We start from the raw sequence: 20,035 nt of genomic DNA, 5'->3' as shown, positions 1-20,035 counted from the left end.
ACAAGTAAATGAAAGTCTGTCTAACTGATGTGTATAGTTCTTGGGCTGTTTTTACTATCATCTCTGAGGTCATTCTACAAATTAAACCTCCCATGAACTTAGTTATCACCATCAAACCTTTTTTTCCCCTTTCATTTATTGTGTGTGTGTGTGTGTGTGTGTGTGTGTGTTTGTGTGCACCATGTGTGTGTGTAATACCTGTAGAGGCCAGACAAGGGCTCTAGATCTACAGGAACTGGGATTACAAATATCTGTGAGCCACCATGTGGGTGCTAGGAACTAAACTCAGGCCTTCTGCAAGAGCAGCCAGTGCTCTTAATCTCTGAGCATCTAGTTCCACAGTCAAATTTTTACATATCAAATATCCCCACTGAATTTTTGGAAGTATCCTATTGCATAATAAGAACCTGGGGGAAAATAACTAGTTGACAAAAACCTAAGAGGAAAAAGTAATTTGGGTAAAGCCATTATTCGTTAGTTTGTAAATGGCAAGAAGCCACATCACCAAGAATAAATCAGTAAGCCAGACATGGTGGAACACGCCTTAAATCCCAGCACAAGGGAGGCAGAGACAGGTGAAATCTCTGAGTTCAAAGCCATCCTGGTCTTCAGAGTCTGTTCCAGGACAGCCAGGGCTACAGTGTCATTCTGCCCAGTGTATTCACTGAGTGGTAGCTGTTTCGTAGCATCAGTCATAAAGTTAGTGCTGCATTATCTGTTCTGTCTCCCCTTTGAATGTCTGCATCACCTTTTCTTGATTCCAGTGCATTAATACGTTCATGGAGACACAGATAATATTTTTCCATGTTTCTTAGCAATGGTTCAAAAACACGAACATTTTTCTTTCTCCTGTGTTTCAGAGTGGATCTCAATGTGTGAGCACTCTACTATCGACTTTCATAGTCAGTCCCGCCCAAACATGAAAGTTAATTATTATGTCTAGAATATATTAAACATGAGTTTTGTTGTTGGTACATAGCCCTGGCTATTCACAGTCCTCAGGTCTCAACTTCCTAGGTCCTCTGGCAATTCAAACAATGCACGGAATAAACTAAAACAACTTCAAATTAGTGACTTTTACATCTGTGGATTATATCTCAAGGTATTTTAAAAAGCAGACACCCAAAAATTTAACATACTCAAAACTACATTTATGGTCTACCTTTCAAAGCGTGCTCCACTTGCAACCTTCACCAGTAACCACTAACTCTTGTAGTCACTGAGGCAAAAATCAACGTCATTCAGACTACTCTTCTTGCTCCACATCAAATCCATCCAAAGATATGTGATATCCTTGTATGGAAAGGTTTTTATGAAACACATCACTACTTACAATGAACATACACCAATAAGATATAAATAATAAGTAAATCTTTTTGGCCAGGTATAGTGACTCACATTCAGCTTTCAGGAAGCTAAGACAGTATGACTGATAAAAGTCTGAGGCCAGCCTGGGCTACATGGTGAGTTCAGGCCAGACTGAGCTATATAACATTAATTAAAGACCTAGTTGCAGCCGGGCGGTGGTGGTGGTGGTGGTGGTGGTGGTGGTGGTGGTGGTGGTGGTGGTGGTGGTGGTGGTGGTGCAGCACACCTTTAATCCCGGGAAGCAGAGGCAGGTGGATCTCTGTGAGTTCAAGACCAGTCTGGTCTACAAGAGCTAGTTCCAGGACAGTCTCTAAAGCCACAGAGAAACCCTGTCTCGAAAAAACAAAAAACAAAACAAGAAACAAAACAACAACAACAACAAAAAACCAAACAAACAAAAAAAGATCTAGTTGGATCTACCTGGAAAACTCAACATTACTTTGCATCGCCTCTCACCACAAGCCGATCCACACCATTAACATTTTACAACAGAGGACACCAGTCATCTAGTTAACTAGTGTCCTTGTTTCTGCAGTAAACCAGAAGAACCTTTTAAAAACTTAAATCTGAAGCAAGTCATACAGCTCAGTTTGTTAGATTTATTTTATTCTATAAGTATTTTACCTGTGTATATATGTGCACCACATGTGTACCAGGTGTTCACAGAAGTCAGGTTGTTGGATCCCATGGAACTGGAATTATTATTGATGGCTGTGAGCTACCATGTGAGTGCTGGGAACCATCCATGTCCTCTGCAAGAGCAACAAGTACTCTTTCTTAACTGCTGAGTCATCTCTCCAGCTCCTATAGCAGCTCAGTTTGTAGAATGCTTACCTAGCATTCACAATATCTGAGATTCTATCACAGTCACACATCAGTAATCCTAGCATGTGGAAGGCAAAGGTAGGAAGACCAATCCAAGAGCATTATGGCTAGCAAGGGCTATACAAGACTATCTCAAAAAAAGAAATATCAGCTAGCATATATTCAGCCCTTGGTTCAATCATACACATGTACTAATATAAATCAGATAATATCCCTCCTCTGCTCAAATGGCTCTCAGTATAAAAGTCCTGGGCTATGGATATGGCTCAATTCATAGAGGACTTGCCTAGAATTCACAAGGCCTGGAGTTCAATCCCCAGCACTATGTAAGTTGGGCACAGTGGCACATGACTAAAATTTTAGCACTCAGGACCTAGATGCAGTAGGATTAGGAATTCAAAGTCATCCTCAGCTACAAGGTAAGTCTGAGCCAGTCTAGGTTACAAGAGAGACTGTCTCCAAAAAACAAAACAAAACAACAACAACAAAAACCACTCACAGCCGGGTGGTGGTGGCGCACGCCTTTAATCCCAGCACTCGGGAGGCAGAGGCAGGTGGATCTCTGTGAGTTCAAGACCAGCCTGGTCTATAAGAGCTAGTTCCAGGACAGCCTCCAAAGCCACAGAGAAACCCTGTCTCAGACAGACAGACAGACAGACAGACAGACAGACAGACAGACAGACACACACACACACACACACACACACACACACACACACACACACACACACACAAATCCAATGTCCTTAAAGTGCCTACTAAGACTCTTGATGGGCTGGTTGTGGTGGCACATGCTTTTAATTCCAGCACTTAGGAGGCAGGGGCATGACTGGTCTACAGAGTGAGTTTCAGGACAGAAAAACCCTGTCTGGAAAAAAACTAAAAGAGACTGGCAAGATGGCTCAATGGTCAAGACTGCTTGCTGCTTCTTCAGGACCCATGTCGGGTGGCTCACAACCTTCTAATACTCCAGCTCTGATGGATTTGATATTTTCCTCTGGCTTTCATGGATATATTCATGCAGAGGCACATTGTACACACTAAGACACACACATACACAAGTTTTTTTCTTTTAAACAAAGAAGACCCTTGATCTATTTATTGCCCCTTTACCCTCTCTCTCATTATAAACTCTGAACTGCTAATAAAGCCCTATCTTAACTGTTTTCCAGCCACAACTGTTTTTATTGTTCCTTTAACTCACCAGGCATACCCTAGCCTCAGGAACTTAGTGTTTTTCTGTTCTTTTGACTATTAACTTTTTTTTTTTAACAGATTCCTTTTTCTTAAGATTTATTTATTTATTATGAATACAATGTTCTCCCTGCATGTCTGCCTGAACACCAGAAGAGGGCACCAGATCTCATTACAGATGGTTGTGAGCCGCCATGTGGTTGTTAGAAATTGAACTCAGGACCTCTGGAAGAGTGGTCGGTGCTCTTAACCTCTGAGCCATCTGTTCAATCTGGCTTTTAACATTATTTTATTATATGTATTTTGTAGATACGTGTGTGCCATGATATATATGTGGACAGCGCACGGGAGTTAGTTCTCTCCTTCTACCATGTGGTTCTGAGAACAAAACTCAGGTTGTCAGACTTGGTGGCAAGCACCTTTACCAACTGAGTCAATTCCTAAAAACACTGCCCAATACCTTGCCTTCTTACTCAAATGTTACCTTCTCAGTCTCTTTACCACTAATCTGATATTCCAACCTCCCTTACACTTTGCATTCCCTACTAATGCTTTACAGCATTTGTCACCATTTAATAGATTTAATTATTTTTTTATTTTAAAGATTTTATTTATTTATTATGCATACAACATTCTGCTTCCATGTATATCTGCACACCAGAAGAGGGCACAAGATCTCATAACAGATGGTTATGGGCCACCATGTGGTTGCTGGGAATTGAACTCAGGATCTCTGGAAGAACAGTCAGTGCTCTTAACCTCTGAGCCATCTCTCCAGCCCTAGATTTAATTATTCATTCCCTCTACCTGTTGTCTGTCTTAACTCACTAGAGTAAGTTGTTTGACAGGGAAATGCCTTGCCCATTGTGTTAGCCTGCAATGTCCTCAGTTCCCAGACAGTGCCCAGCAGAGTAGGTGTCCTGTAAATATTTGTTAATGGTTAGTAGGTACAGATGTGCAGTTAGAGGGAGAGATAATTCTCTTGTTCTACAGCACAGTAAGGTAACTAATTATGCTAGACAACAACTGTATCTCAAAATAGTTGGTACAAGTTCTTCTGTTCTTTTTTAAAGGTTCATTTGTATTGTTTATGTATCTGTCCATGTCAATATACATGCATTTGTGTGTGCCGGTGCCGCCCACAGAAGCCACAAGAGGGCATAGACCCCTTGGAGCTGAGTTGTAGGTGTGAGATGCCCAATAGTTTCTGCAGTCCAAACTTTGTTTTCATGATAGAGTAACAAGTGCTCTGAACTGCTGACCCATCTTTCCAGCCTCTTGTAGAAGATTTTCAGTGTTCCAAATGCAAAGATATGATGTCTGAGGTATCACATAAGCAATTACCCTTATTTATTCATTACCTACCATATGAACTTACTGAAAAGTCACACTGTACCCATACATTTGTAGAATTATTATCTGTCATTTAAAAACAAAAGCAGAGTGGAGTGGTGGCACATGCCTTTAATCCCAGCACCTGAGAGGCAGAGGCAGGCAGATCTTTGTGAGTTCAAGGCCAGCCTGGTCTACAGAGCTAGTTCCAGGATGGACAGGGCTGTTAACACAGAGAAACTCTGTGTCAAAAAACCCAAAAAGAAAAGAACAGTCTGGAGAGATAGCTCAGTAGTCAAGATCCTCTTCCAGAGGATCCAAGTTCAATTCCCAGCATCCACACAGTGGGTCACAAACATATGGTATACATACCTACAAGTAGGTAAATACTCAAACACATAAAAAAATAAGATCTTTAGTTAATTTAATTAAAATACAAATATAGCACACTAAAACTGTATATTGTCATTAATAATTTTAACAAACTGTATATTGTCATTAATAATTTTAAGTGTACTGAAAATAATTATTGGAAGAAGCAGATATAAGTGAAGTGACTTATAAATAAAATTCATCTTGGAACTGGATGCTCATTCTAGTTATGTGGGAGGCTGAGGCAAGAAGATCCTGAGTTCAATGACAGCCTAGACAACACTCCAACTCAAAACACAAACAAAAAATACATTTTGTAACTCAAAGTTAAATGCGGTATCTACTTCATCCATATTATTCATACACTATGTATGCATGGTAGTATTGTTATGCTCTGCAAATCTAGCCTAAGTATCTGCTACAACAGATAGATAACAAAGAAGGGAAATAATTAAGGGAAGGGCTACATTTCAGACACTAGACCTGCACAAAATAACACCATGTCTTTGCAAAGTATAATAATCAAAGGTAAGCTAGCAGGCTGGCACCTCAAGATTCTGGGCTCAGTCCCAAGCCCTTTTACCCCACAAAATATATATGATACCACATTGAAGTCTCTACTGACCAGCATATACTTCAAACACTATGTGACCAAGACTTCCTTTTATTATTTAATGTAAGTGAACATCACCTTCAGAGAGGTTTTTATTTAGTACACAGCTTACATATGTTCAATTTCTTTCTCTGTATCTTTGGAGCCTGTCCTAGAACTCGCTCTGTTGACCAGGCTGGCCTCGAACTCACAAGAGATCCACCTGCCTCTGCCTCCTGAGTTTAAGGGATTAAGGTGTGCACCACCACTGCCCATCGTGAACAGGAACTTCAAGTTCAAGTTTTCTCTTTCTTTCTTTCTTTCTTTCTTTCTTTCTTTCTTTCTTTCCCCCCCCCCTCTCTCTCTCTCTCTCTCTCTCTCTCTCTGCAGGTAGGGGTTTAAGACAGTATGGCTCAGGTTGACCTCAAACTTTTAATCCTTCTTCCTCAGAATCCCCAAATGCCAGGACTGCAGGCATGTGCAACCAAGTCAAATGCAAGTATTCTATTAGCCATTTTGCAGTTTATTTTGGCAAATATTTACTGATCTATATCAAGGGCTTGGGGATAGAAAGACAAACAAGACACAGCCTTGACATTTGTGAAAAATAGGCAATAAATATATAACAAGTAAATACAGTAATTTAGCATGCTGAAAATAAGATGATATACCTGCAGGTGTGGTGCTGAATGTCTTTAATACTAGCTCTCAAGAGGCAGAGGCAGGCAGATTGGTAGGTCAGGAATTGGAGGGAATTGGAGGTCAGCCTGGTAGACATAGCAAGCCCAGGCCTGTCAGGGCTATATGCTATACACAGTGAGACTCTACCTCATAAACAAACAAACAAACAAACAAACAAATAACCAGGTATAGTGGCCTACACCTTTAATCCCATCACTCAGAAGGCAGAGGCAAGTGTATCTCTGTTGTGAGTTTGAGGCCAACCTGGTATACACAGTGAGTTCCAGGGCAGCCAGAGCTCCAACAGTGAGATCTCATCTTGAAAAACTGAAAGAAAAAAGGAGGAGGAAAGATAGACTAGGATGAGAAAAGGCCTTCCTGAGAAAGGTTATATTTGAGAGGAGATCCACATGAGAAGGTGGCAGGATCTGAAGAAGCCCAAGAAGCAGGTAGTACAGGTGATACAGGCTCTTGGAGGGGCCACTGTACAAAAAACTTTAACTTTACTGCAAACAGTATATCACTGGAAGGCTAAAACGTAGAGGCATGAGTTGGGCATGGTGGCACACACACCTCTAATCCTTTAACACTTCATAAGCAGAAACAGGCCAGCCTGGTCTACAGAGCAAGTTCCAGGACTACAAAGAGATCCTGTCTTTATTAAAAAAAAAAAAAAATTGTAAAAGCATAATATCTGTTCATACCATAGAAAGATCACTTCAGAAAATAAGTACAGTGGTGAATAGCTACAAAACCAGCAACAGACTGCAGGTTGGAGACCAATATGGGCTACACACGGAATACCAAACCAGCCAGGGTAACCCAGACAGACAGAAGATAATAAATGTTATAGCTATGCCTAGATGAAATCAATGGAACCTGACTATGGAATACAACTTCAGGAAGCATGCTAGCTTATTAAAGTTTTTTCTTTCCAATGCATAAAAAGTCTGTTATTGTTACTACATATCGTAAGATTAAGGATACAATGAAAATATCTGAGGACTTGAGGTGTATGTAGTCCAGTGGTAGTGCTTGCACAGAATTCAGGAGGCCCTGAGTTAGATGCATCATAAAATGACAGAAAGAAAACATATCTTGAATATCTAGCACAGTCACTTAAACTTAACTGACCTCCAAATGACTAAATATTGATGTCAGAAGAAAAGGGAGATGAAAAAGCAGCATCAGGAAATGGACAGAGAGATTGAGAATGCCCAGTATCTACCTCACAATTTTACCTAAGCAAATTTAGCAACCACACTATGTCACGATGTACACAAAATTAAGTGAAAATCCAGACCTAATACACCAACTATTTGTGTCCTACTCTTTACCACTCAGGCTTTCTATGACAGATATCTTTCAAGTGTAAATACACATGCCCAAAAATTATTCTTAGTCATTTTAGAAAGTTAAATTCCACTCCACTATGAATTTGATAGCAAGTTGTAAAAAGCCAAACACATTTAACTTCTTTTAAATTATGTAGAATTCACTTTTTAGATAATTGCTCTCCTACTCTTAGTACCAACAAAGGAAATAAGCTCAGACACAAAACAGCAGCAGGGGCAGGAAAAATTCTGGTCTCACTGCTGACTAGGAAAAAAGAAAAGTGTTAACTGTCACTTGTGATCCCAGAAAGCAGAGATAGGGACCAACTTATTCTTGAAAATAATATAACCAAAGGGTTGAAGCACTAGAAACCAACAGTGGGGAATGTAAAAATGCTTCATAATTTAACCCAGGGTGGAAGATGTTCTAATCACATCGGCACTGCTTACTACTACTGAGGTACCAAATACATCAAACACTGTTTCAGAGTTAATGACAGATCCAAACCCTAACTACATCATTTTACTGAGTAACCTTCAGCAACCTGACATTTCTGAGTTCTTAGTTTCCTCATTTGTAATTCAATAGATTATAAAGTACATTATAAGGTTAAGGAAATGGCTGCCATGCAGCAGAGACTTAGTATGCGTGTCTTTGAAGGTGGCAGCATATTTGATATTGCAGATCTTAATTTTACCTCTTGGCAAGAAATAAATGAAAAGATCTGATATAGTAAGCAGAGATTACCTAATTCTGTCTTTTTTTTTTCTCGAGTATCTTTTGCAGCACTATATTTCAAAGAACCAGAGAACAACTGCCCCATCAATAACTTTTTGAAGTTTTATCCATTTGTTCACGATCAAGTAAACTAAAAAATATTACAGAAGCAAAGACAAATGGGCAGTAAGAAAACGGTTAGCACTGACAAGAGGCTATAAGGAGCCTTTACTCCCAGAACTCAGAGGCAGAGGCAGGTGGATCTCTCTGAGTTCGAGGCCAGCCTGATCTACAAACGAGTTCCAGGCTCCAAAGCTACACAGAGAAACCCTGTCTCGAAAAACCAAAAATAAATAAGTAAATAAGTAAATGAGTCTATAAGGATAGAAAGCAAACTAAAACTCAAATAAATATGTATGGAATTGGGATTAAGGCTGCTTGGGATTTACTATCTAGCCCAAACTGGCCTCAAACATGTGACAATCCTCCTGCCTCAGCCTCCAGAATGGCATGAGCCACCACGCCCAGTTTAGCAAACCATATTTTAGAAGACATCTTTTCTATATTAAAGAGGTGATGCGGGGAGAGTCCCACAGGTTGAAGGCAAAAACAATCAAAACCCGTATAGGGCGGGGGGTGGGGGGAGGTAAGTATTATACGCTAAAATAAATAATACTAAGAAATCTACACTTCCCGTTTTGATTGCCTATGCAAACAAACTCAATTCTGTAAAACGTCCTTCGGGTGATCAAAAGTGGTCGGATACATTCTATGCTTCGGTACCAAGGATAACACTGATAACAGTTTCTCAGTTGTGTGTCGTCGGTATTTCACTCTTGCAAACACAGGTAAAGGGAAAACAGGTGGTCGCCTCACAGCAACGTTAGAGCTCATACTGCTGCTTCACATTCAACCTCCTCAAAACGCAAGACAAGTTTTACACTTATTAATCAAGGGAAGGCCCCTTTTCATACACATCCCAAGTTTCACGTCGGCGGAAAAACGCGGAATGGTCCCACATAATCATCCGGCGAAGTGAACAGCTTAAACCACAGCTTGACGACTACTACCAGGAAACCCAGAAATCATTAACACGTCAAGGCCTATAAGGAATAAACGGACGCTACAATTTCCGTGGGGGTTCAGGAAAAAAAAAAAAAAAACCAACAACACACCTTACAGGGCTCGGAAGGAAACACGTACATCTCTATGGGTCTAGGCCCAACGGCCCAAGGTCACGCCAAATGAGACGCTAAAAAAAAATTCCAAGCGACGAGCCCCCTGCAGACCAGGGCAACCCTGCCTAGCAATGGAGTCTGGGCTTGGGAACACCCGCGTCAGGGCTGTAATGGGAACCCCAAGTGGGTGCAGCGGCCCCGTGGGCAACCCCCCAGGGTATTTGGGGCCGCATTTCCTCCATCTCCCCGGCACCCCCCTTCCCGGTGGCCCCCCCACACTCACATCTCCGGAGCCACTTCATCCAATGGTAGACGATTGTGCTGTGGTGTTTCTTGTTCTCTATACACCAGGACGACAAGCCTTGAATGGATTCCATGGTGTTGGTCACCGACTGGAATTTTCGGTCCAACGAGGACTCCAGGGCCCCGGCGGACGAGGCCGACGAGGAGGAGGCCTTGCTGCTGCCTCCGCCGCCGCCGGCCGCCATCTTCCCGGTTTGCACAAGCGCCGCTGGTCCTCTGGCGGCGGCGGCGGCGGCGGCAGCGGCGGCGGGAGCGGGCAAAACAATCACTGCGAGTGCGTGAAAGCCGTAGGCGGGGAGGGAGGCCAGGGGGTGGGGATGGGGCGCGCGCTGGGCTCCTCCGGAGGCAGCAAGACTGGCTGCCCGGCACGCTGGCGGCTCCCACACGCTCCGGGGAGGGGCTGCGGGTCTCGAAGGTTGGTCACCAGGGCTCGGGGAGGGGGGGGGGTCGTGTTTATACCAGTAGTCGGGAGAGGACTACGCGGAAGACAGGACCTGCGACGCCTTTCTAAACGCCCAGCGCCGAAACTAAGGGTTTTATCCTTGCGGCCCTCAACTCTCAAGGCCCTTCCCTCATCCCGTCGGCCGGACTCCGGCGAGCCACGGGCGCCTTAGTACCAAAAACGGGATACGACCAGGCCGTCCCTTCGGTTGCAGAAAGCTTTTCCTTTGGATTCCCTACCACAGAGAAGGCCCAAAGCTACCTAGTCAGAATTTTTTTTTTTTTTTTTTTTTTTTTTTTTTTTTTGCAACGCAATAGCAGCAATGGACCAGCGGAGAGCAGCGCGCACGCGCGCGGCAGCCCCGCCCCTCCGCTTCCTCCTCCACCTTGAGGGCGGAGGCAGGCTGATGGCTCCGCGATCTGACCAATCCAGGGAGGGGTCGGGAAGCGCGCGCAAGAACCGGCGGCCCTGGACGCCGAGGAGGCGCTGCGTGACTTGTGCGCCTGCGCGTTAGGTCTGCGCGTAGCAAGCTGGGAGGAAAACCTGGCGAGGAGCCGGGCAACGCGGGACGCCAGGAGGCCCGTGTTTAGTGCTCCGCCCTGCGCCTTTCGCTGCTCGCTTGGATCCTCTAGCTCGCACGAGGCGGGGAGATTCCCCCCCCCGTTTTGTGGCCGCCGTTTCTGGCAGCTGCATCCGCTACCACCCCGAAATCGGGGATGGACGCGCGACAAAATGGCTGGCAGCCGCCTTGCGGCGTGGTGAGAGGTGCGCATGCGTCGGGTCCAGTGAACCGTTCCCTACGCAGACTCCTGGACTAAACGGTGTCGCACACACCCCCGGTGCACCGGTGACACCACTCACAGCCCGTCGGCCGCCCGCATTCTAGAAAGCTGGAATTAAACGGAAATTTCTCTGTAAAAGTCTCCGAGACGAGGAAAGGGTAGTTGACAAGATGTGGCTTCTGTGGTCGGTTATGATAGCCTCACAATTGCTATAGCTGGCAAGTCTCAAGTATTGCGTTTATTAGCATAATTTCAGATTAGCCGTTACATGTCACCTGCCTGTGTTAATCTCTTGGGGAAATTTGGAGGTTCGTGTATTCCTAATAAATAGAGAGGTTTCACATTGAGTATTCATTAATGTCTTTGTGCCAAGAACTGCTTTAGGGTTGGGGACATGATAGCAAAGCAAAAACAAAATTCCTCCGGGCCTGATCGATAGCAGCGTCGAACCCTGTGTGCCAGGGAATAAAGAGGCAAGGAATAGGAGTAAGGGAGAAAGACTTGAGTATATGCATAAAAATGGTGTGAACCAGTTTTTAAAAGGAGATACTTGGCGGGGCAGTGGTAGCGGCACATATTTAATCCCAGCACTCAGGAGGCAGGTGCAGGCGGATCTCTTGAGTTTGAGACCAGCCTGGTCTACAAAGTAAGGACAGCCAGGGCTGTTACACAGAGAAACCCTGTGTCAGAAAAAAAAAAAAAAAACAAAAAACGTGTAAGTGGCTGGGGCTGGAGAGATCGACTGGCTGCTCTTCCCAAGGTCCAGAGTTCAATTCCCAGCAAACACAAGGTGTTTCACAAGACCATCTGTAATAAGATCTGGTGCCCTCTTCTGGCATATACATGCATGCATAATAAATAAATCTTAGAGAAAAGAGACACTTGAGGGGAAAAGCAACCAAGCACAGATGGAACGGGAGAGCTGGAAAAGAACATGAAGTGTAAAGTCCCTACACTAGGACTGCCTTAACATTAAGGAAGAACAAGGAAGCCAGTGTGACTGGAAGATAATAAAGCCAATAAGACAAGGGGCAGAAGAGGTCAGAAGGGAAGAGGGCTCTGTTTGGACTTGAAAGCCTTGAGACAAGGTTTCTCTGTATAGCCCTGGCTGTCTTTGAACTAGCTCTGTAGACCAAGCTGGTCTCAAACTCACGGATATCCTATATGCCTGCCTCCCAAGTGCTGGGATTAAAGGCCTGTGCCACCATGCCTGGATGACTTTGGATTTTTTTTTTCTTTTTTTTTTAGGTTTTTCGAGACAGGGTTTCTCTGTGGCTTTAGAGGCTGTCCTGGAACTAGCTGTTGTAGACCAGGCTAGTCTTGAACTCACACAGATCCGCCTGCCTCTGCCTCCTGAGTGCTGGGACTAAAGGTGAACTTTGGGTTTCCTAAAAGAAATTACAACAGTTTTAAAGACTGTAATGACTTTTAAGATCCTAGAATAAGACAACTTCTCATTCTATACCGTGGATATTCTGATGAGCTGAGCAGAAGCTTGGCATTGCAGATAGAGAAGAGCCGTGGAAAGAAGAAATAGAACTAAAAACAGATAGATTGTTTTTAATATATTTTCCTTCCAAAGGTTAAAATCAGGACTTCCTTATCAGGCTGGCTGTAACGGACCAGCTTGGGGATTTGACTATGAGCTCTTTTCTGGTTTCTTGGGAGCTCAAAATAAACAACTAAAGTTTGATCACATGGAGCTTTAATGTGTGATTCCATTTTGTTTTGCCTGTGGCCAGCAAGCTCCAGCAATCCTCCTGTCTTCCCAACACTAGCTGGGGTTCTGGGTTTGCAGACACTAGCTGCCACATTGCATAATGCTTCAGAGATACACCAGTTTACCAAGTGCTTCACCATGAATGGCAGTTGATGGTCTTTTTTTTTTTTAAGTATTGTGTATACAACATTCTGCTTCCATGTATATCTGCACATCAGAAGAGGGCACCAGATCTCATAACGGATGGTTGTGAGCCACCATGCGGTTGCTGGGAATTGAACTCAGGACCTCTGGAAGAGCAGTCAGTGCTCTTAACCTCTGAGCCATCTCTCCAGCCCGCAGTTGATGATTTTTTTTTTTTTTTCCCAAGACAGGGTTTCTCTGTAGCTTTGGAGGCTGTCCTGGAACTAGCTCTTGTAGACCAGGCTGGTCTTGAACTCACAGAGATCGGCCTGCCTCTGCCTCTGCCTCTGCCTCTGCCTCCCGAGTGCTGGGATTAAAGGCAGGTGCCACCACCGCCCGGCTCGCAGTTGATGGTCTTAACTTTCTATTTTTCTGTTGGATAATGTAACAGTTTCAGAGCAAGATTATTGAATCCCACCTGCCATTAAGGCTGTCTCCTGGGGTGGAAATGCCAGAGATCAGCCTTGGGGTAAAAGAGGGGACTCTAAGCCTTTGAGTTCAAGAGTAGGTAAATAAAGCACTTCGAGTTTTTTTACTATTAAAGCAAGCAAAACATGAGGTGATGTTTACAGTTAGCTTAAGTGAATACAAAGACAGCAAGGGAATACACTTGATGTTATGTCTTACCATCTTTGGTCATGTGAAAAGACCCAAGAATATTCCTCCCAGGCCTTTGTCTTTCCCACAGAGATAATGTAGACATGCCGGGGCATTCCCTTCATGTCCTTGCTTTCAAGTGCATTCACTTAACATAGTTTATGCAGTTCTCTTCTAGAGGGCTACCTTGTGGGAAGAACATTCTGCACTGTGCCCCATCCATAGTTTACAGTAAATTCACAGTGTTTCTTACACAGACTCTCACACAAGATGTCTAAAAATCAGCCTACTTGGCTGGGCATTGTAGTGGCACACACCTTTAATCCCAGCACCTGGGAGGCAGAGGTAGGCAGATCTCTGTGAGTTTGAGGCCAGCCTGGTCTACAGAGAGAGTTCCCTTTCATCAGGGACATCAGGGCTACACACAAAGAGAAACTATCTAGAGATGGAAAAAAAGACTACTGAAATTTAGCCTTTTCACTGGCTTCAATTTCAAGCATTTTTCAAAACCTTTCCAGTTTGACTCATTATTAGATGAGTTAATGCATGTAGAATGCTTAGAAAGTGACGTCAATTGCTGTTACATGCATATAAACCTCTTGTGAGCTGCCTGGTATCAATGCTAGAAACTGAACGCTGGTCCTCGGGAAGTGCATCCTGTACTCTCAGTGGTTGAACGATCTCTCTTTTCCTGCCCCAGCCTTTTTTTGTTTTGTCCCTTCTGTTCTTGGAGTCAAAGTTACAGCCTTTCCCATGCTATACCCCAAGCCCATTTAAGTCTTCAGTTGTTACTTTGAAACAGGGTCTCACTTTGTAGTCCTGGTTCTCCTGGAGCTCAGTGTGCAGACCAGGCTGGTCTCAAACTGTCAGAGATGCACCTGCCTCTGCCTCTCAAGTGCTGGGATTAAAAGTGTGCACCACCACTTTGCCAACTTAAATTTTTTGTTTGTGTGTTTGTTTGAGACAGTGTTTCCTTTGTGTAATAGCCCTGGCTGTCCTTTGTAAACGATCCTGCCCTTGAATCCACAGGGTAACCGCCTCTTCCTTCTCAATGCTGGGATTAAAAACAGGTGCCACCATGCCTGGAAGCTAAAACTCATTTCCCTTTGCTGCTTCTCCCATTTTTCCCAAAGATTTGGTTTATTACCTACATTCAGATTTATTTAAGTTGAACATCCTAGCTTTTATTGGTGTTGTATTTGTTTTGAAACATTCTCATGCGCCACAAAACAAGGCATGCACCACAAAACAAGGCATGTGCCACAAATGCCCGGCTGACCCTGAATTTCTGATCCTCTTGTCTCCATCATCACTGCCTCCCTACTTCTGGGTTTGCAGGCATGTATCACACCTAGTTTCCTAGTTTTGAATCTACCCTTTGCCTCTACTTATCAAACCTCAGATGCTCTAGACTCTTTGTTAATTCCCATGCCTTCTGAGACTACTGTTCTTATGAGACAGGTGCTTTGGCTAACTTAGCTACAGAACCACGTGACTACCATTGTTTTTAATGGGTCATAAGACTACCCAAGGCAACCTATTCATTTTTTTTTTTTTTTTTTTTTTTGCTGTGACCAAATATCTAACAACAAAAAAGCAACCTATAGGAGAGTTTGTTTTGTCTCATAGTTTGAGAAGTTATAGTCCACCATTACTGGAAAGCAGAGAGGTGCTGTTTGCATTACTTCTGTGGTCGGTCAGAGGGATGGATACTGGTGCTCATATTTCATCCACCTGGTTTCTTTTATTCACTCTGGGGCCCCCAGACCATACCCACTGCCTCTCGTCCCTTAATTAAACCTGAAGATGCCATCATAGACACTCCCAGAGGGGTGTCTTCTGGAAGATTTCAAGACTAGTCAACTTGATGATGAAAGGTAACCACCACTTCTTGGTTCAATGCTTTTGTTTTGCACAGTGATACCCAACACACCTCCAAGTTCTCTGTTTGAAAATAAAAACAGCTAGGTATATTGACATGCATACATAATTCCAGGACTTGAGAAGCTCAGAAAGAATTCCAGGCCAGCCTGAGCAAAGTGTAAGACTCCATCGAGAGAGAGAGAGAGAGAGAGAGAGAGAGAGAGAGAGAGAGAGAGAGAGAGAGAGGAGAGAGAGAATCTGATAGATCAGTGGTCAAAACAGCATGCCTGAACCTGAGCATGTACACATGCATACAAATAAGACCGAAAATGTTATTTCTTGTAATTTACCAAGTTAAATACAAGTTCTCTCCAATTATTACAACCCAACTTTTCAATAATGCCTTCCCTCCCCTCCCCATGATTTTTTGTTAGCATATCTCAAAAATTTCTAGTTAGAATTATTATATATAGAATGTTTTCTTCCCCTACCATGACTGCTTTTTTCCCCAGTGCCAGAACAAACCCAAATCAGAAAGCACAATACTTTTCAAATACTTTATTTACTACTTAACAATAGACCACAAATTTTCTATTATTTTACATTGTTTTATTTTTATTTTTCTCAAGACAGGGTTTCTCTGTGTAGCCCTGTCTATTCTATTTGAAGGAAAAATATTTGTATGTTTTTATTATCTTCAAAAATATTGACAATTGTCATACATTGGTGGCGCACCCCTTTAATCCCAGCATTCAGGAGGCAGAGGCAAGCAGATCTCTGTGAGTTTGAGGCCAGTCTGGTCTATAGAGTGAGTTCCAGGACAATCTCCAAAACAATACAGAGAAACCTTGTTACGGAAAAACCAAAAAAAGAAAATATTGAAAATCATAAGCTCAAGTTCTCCTAGGCTACAGAGTGAGTTCAAGGCTAATATGGGCAACTTAAGATACCTATTAAAGTAGTTGCTATCAGGCTAGAGAGATGGCTCAGCTGTCAAAGGCTAGGCTCACAATCAAAAATAGAAAAGTAGTTGCTATCACCAGGCAATTGTGGTGCACCACTTTAATCCCAGCTCTTGGGAGGCAAAGGCATGCAGATCTCTGTTGAGTCCGAGGCCAGCCTGGTCTACAAAGCTACAAAGAGAATCCCTATCTCAAAAAAAAAAAAAAAAAAACATAAAAAACACCAACCAAACAAATAGTTGCTATCGTCACACACACACACACCCTTCTCCCCAAAGGACACATCAATATCATCAAAAACTTGTATCTTGGGGTTTTTTTTTCCCTTTTATTTTATGTGCACTAGTGTTTTGCCTGAATGTATGTTTGTGAAGGTGCCAGATCCTCTAGATTTGGAGCTACAGACAGTTGTGAGCTGTCATGTGGGTGCTGCGAATTGAACCTGGGTCCTGTGGAAGAGCAGTCAGTACTCTTAACTGCTGAGCCATCTCTCCTGCCCCTGGATTTTTTTTTTCCAAGACATGGTTTCTCTGTATAGACTTGGCTGTCCTAGAACTCATTCTGTAGAACAAGCTGGCCTCAAATTCACAGAGATCTTCCTGCCTCTGCCTCCTGAGTATTGGGATTAAAAGCATACTTCACCATTGCCTGGCATACATTAGGGTTTTTTTTTTAAGAAATTACTTGTGTATTTGTGTGTGTGAGGAGTTCATGCATGTCCCAGTATACTTGTTAGAGGGCAACTTACAGTTGTTGTTCTCTCTCTGTGAATTAAACACATTAGTGATTAACTCCAAGTTACCAATAATGTGCTTGTTTTGCATTAAGAAATCAAATCACAGGCCAGGCTGGGCAGTGGTGGCGCATGCCTTTAGTCCCAGCACTTGGGAGGCAGAGACAGTTGGATCTCTGTGAGTTCTAGGCCAGCCTGGTCTCCAGAGGGAGTTCCAGGGCAGGCTGCAAAGCTACAGAGAAACCCTGTCTCAAAAAATAATGGAAGAAAGGAAGGAAGGAAAGAAGGAAAGAAGAAAAGAAGGAAGGAATCAAAGCACTTCCCTCTTGGGGTCATTTAACTAAGAGTAAGTCCAGATTTGGATTCACTACTTTGTTTCCTGTGTCTTCCATCCTGTCTCTGTGTTGAGTGAGTCTGTTTCTGTTTGTCTCTGACAAAGGGCTTTGCTGTCTTTACTGAACGGCATGGGAAAGGACAATGGGATACTTACCAGAAAGCTTCAACAGAGTTTTACAAGGGATTATGTCATTGACTCCAAAGACCCCAGCTAACCCAGATAGAAATATTACAAACATCAATATCTATCACCCCACATCCAAATGGTTTTTTGTTTTTTGTTTTTCGAGACAGGGTTCCTCTGTGGCTTTGGAGCCTATCCTGGAACTAGCTCTGTAGACCAGACTGGTCTCAAACTCACAGAGATCCGCCTGCCTCTGCCTCCCGAGTGCTGGGATTAAAGGCGTGCGCCACCAACCCTGGCTCCCAACACAACATTTATGGTAGATAATCATTTTAGAAGACTGCTTTTAATTTCTGTTTTTGCTGCTTTCAGCAAGTGATACTCATGTACTATGATGGGTCATGGACATGGAAGAGTAGCTAATTTAAGCTTACAGCTATATATTGACTTAGGATGTAAAAGATGATTATGTGAAAAGTGTAAGGCAAGGAAGCTTGGTTGTAATATTGTCCTCTTAGAGGCAGGTTAAACAGTCTGGGTGGATTGTCAGTCTTAAATGACCTCAAGATATACTGTTAACTCTGGCTATGAGGTCCAGCAAAAGCTCCAGTCTCCTAGAATGTGAGCCACCATGTGAGTACTGGGAATTGAACTTAGATTATCAGGCTGGGCAGCAGGCCATTTTGACCTCTTTTAAAAAATAAAAGACTAGGTGGTAGTGGCAAATACTTTTATTTCCAGCACTCAGGAGGCAGATTTCTGTGAGTTTAAGACCAGCCGGCTCTACAGAGGAAATTCCATGGCAGCCAAAGCTACACAGATAAAAACCCTGTCTCAAAAAACCAAATCAGGGGCTGGAGAGATGGCTCAGAGGTTAAGAGCACTGACTGCTCTTCCAGAGGTTCTGAGTTCAATTCCCAGCAACCACATGGTGGCTCACAACCATCTGTTATGAGATCTGGTGCCCTCTTCTGGCCTGCAGATATACATGGAAGCAGAATGTTGTATACATAATAAATAAAATCTTAAAAAAAAAAATGGGCTAAGGTTTTTTGCTGTTTTTGAGTGTCCTAGTTCAAATGAGATGGTAGCACAGCATTGTTGGTGAGTATGGGAACTTTAGGGCTTGGAGCATTGCTAGAGGAAGAATATCATTGGGGTCCAGCCTTTGAGGATTTTATAGATTTCCCTGCTTCCTGTGTACAGGTGAAATGTGATCAGCCAGCTTTCTGTTCGTCTACTTGTTGTCAGGCCGTCAATAGATTCCTCCTTTGAAACCATAAACCAAAATAAACTTTGGTCATGGTGCTTCATCACAGCCACAAAAAAAGTAATTAGTACAGGGGATGTTAGAGATAGGATCTCACTCTATAGCCCAGGCTGTCCTGGAATCATTCATATCAGGCTTGGCCTTGAATTTGCAGGGATCTGCTCCATAGAGCCTCCTTAGTGCAGATTATAGACCTAAAAAAGCCATTATGTCTGGCTTTTTGTTTTAAAGACAAAATGTTAAGTTAGGTGCTGGGGATGGAAGTCAGTAGGTATAGTGTTTGCCTAGTATGTACAAATCCCTGAGTTCCCTGGGCATTGGTGGCCTTCTCTGTGGCTTTGGAGGCTGTCCTGGAACTAGCTCTTGTAGACCAGGCTGGTCTTGAATTCCCAGAGATCCGCCTGCCTCAGCCTCTGCCTCTCAAGTGCTGGGGTTAAAGGCTTGAGCCACCAATGCCCACCAATGCCCGGCTTTTATTTTACTTTTTATGTGTGTGTTTCATTTACATTTATGTATTCACCCCAGAAGTGTGCAGCTAGCTAGAAAGAGTTCAGTCCCCTAAAACTGGAGTTGCAGCATACAGTTGTGAGCTTCCATGTGGGTACTAGGAATCAAACTTAGGTCCCCGGAAAAGCAGCCAGTGCTTTTAATTGATAAAACTCCTCTTGAGCCACTACAATTTTAAATTTGGGGGAGGGGTATGTGAGGGAAGATAAATTTATGTGTGTGTGAGGGAAGGTGCCCTCAGAGGCATTAGATCCCCCCGCCCCCCAGGTCATAGGCAGTTGTCAGCATCTCATTGTGGATTCTGCATAACAAACTTGGGCCCTCTGCAATAGCAGTATGTGCTCTTAACCATTTCTCTAGTCCTCTACAAAGAAGTTCTTAAAATGTTTTTTTACAAGAGCTAGAGAGATGGCCCAGCGGTTAAGAGCACTGTCTGCTTTTGTGGCAGACCCAGGTTCAATTCCAACACCTACATGTCAGCTCACAGCTGTCTTAATTCCAGTGCTGTCTACTGTCCTCCTTGGGCGTGCAGCATGTAGTGACATGAATAGTCAAAACATAAAATTACAGCCGGCTGTTGGTGGCTCACACCTTTAATCCCAGCACTCGGGAGGCAGAG

At 43.4% G+C, this 20,035-nt stretch overlaps 1 protein-coding gene across 8 annotated transcripts in view; it reads right to left on the bottom strand.

The window, feature by feature from the left end:
- The window catches only part of Rprd2 (regulation of nuclear pre-mRNA domain containing 2), a 61,076-nt gene extending 50,450 nt beyond the window's left edge, over window positions 1-10,626 (bottom strand). For 5 of the 8 annotated variants that reach the window (XM_027393648.2, XM_027393651.2, XM_027393649.2 and 2 more), the window contains exon 1: window positions 9,878-10,626. In XM_027393648.2, the coding sequence (XP_027249449.1) occupies window positions 9,878-10,082 (205 nt within the window). In that variant the 5' untranslated portion in view covers window positions 10,083-10,626. Of the gene's footprint in view, window positions 1-1,992; window positions 2,138-9,877 lie in introns of those variants that run through there. The other 3 variants (XM_027393654.2, XM_035450649.1, XM_027393653.2) reach the window with 2 other exon arrangements.
- Between the last annotated feature and the right edge of the window lie 9,409 nt (window positions 10,627-20,035).

This window comes from Cricetulus griseus, assembly GCF_003668045.3.
Source record: "Cricetulus griseus strain 17A/GY chromosome 1 unlocalized genomic scaffold, alternate assembly CriGri-PICRH-1.0 chr1_0, whole genome shotgun sequence".
Lineage (NCBI taxonomy): Eukaryota > Metazoa > Chordata > Mammalia > Rodentia > Cricetidae > Cricetulus > Cricetulus griseus.
The sequence above is the reverse complement of the archived record's forward strand: the minus strand, read 5'-3'. Positions and strand labels throughout refer to the sequence as shown.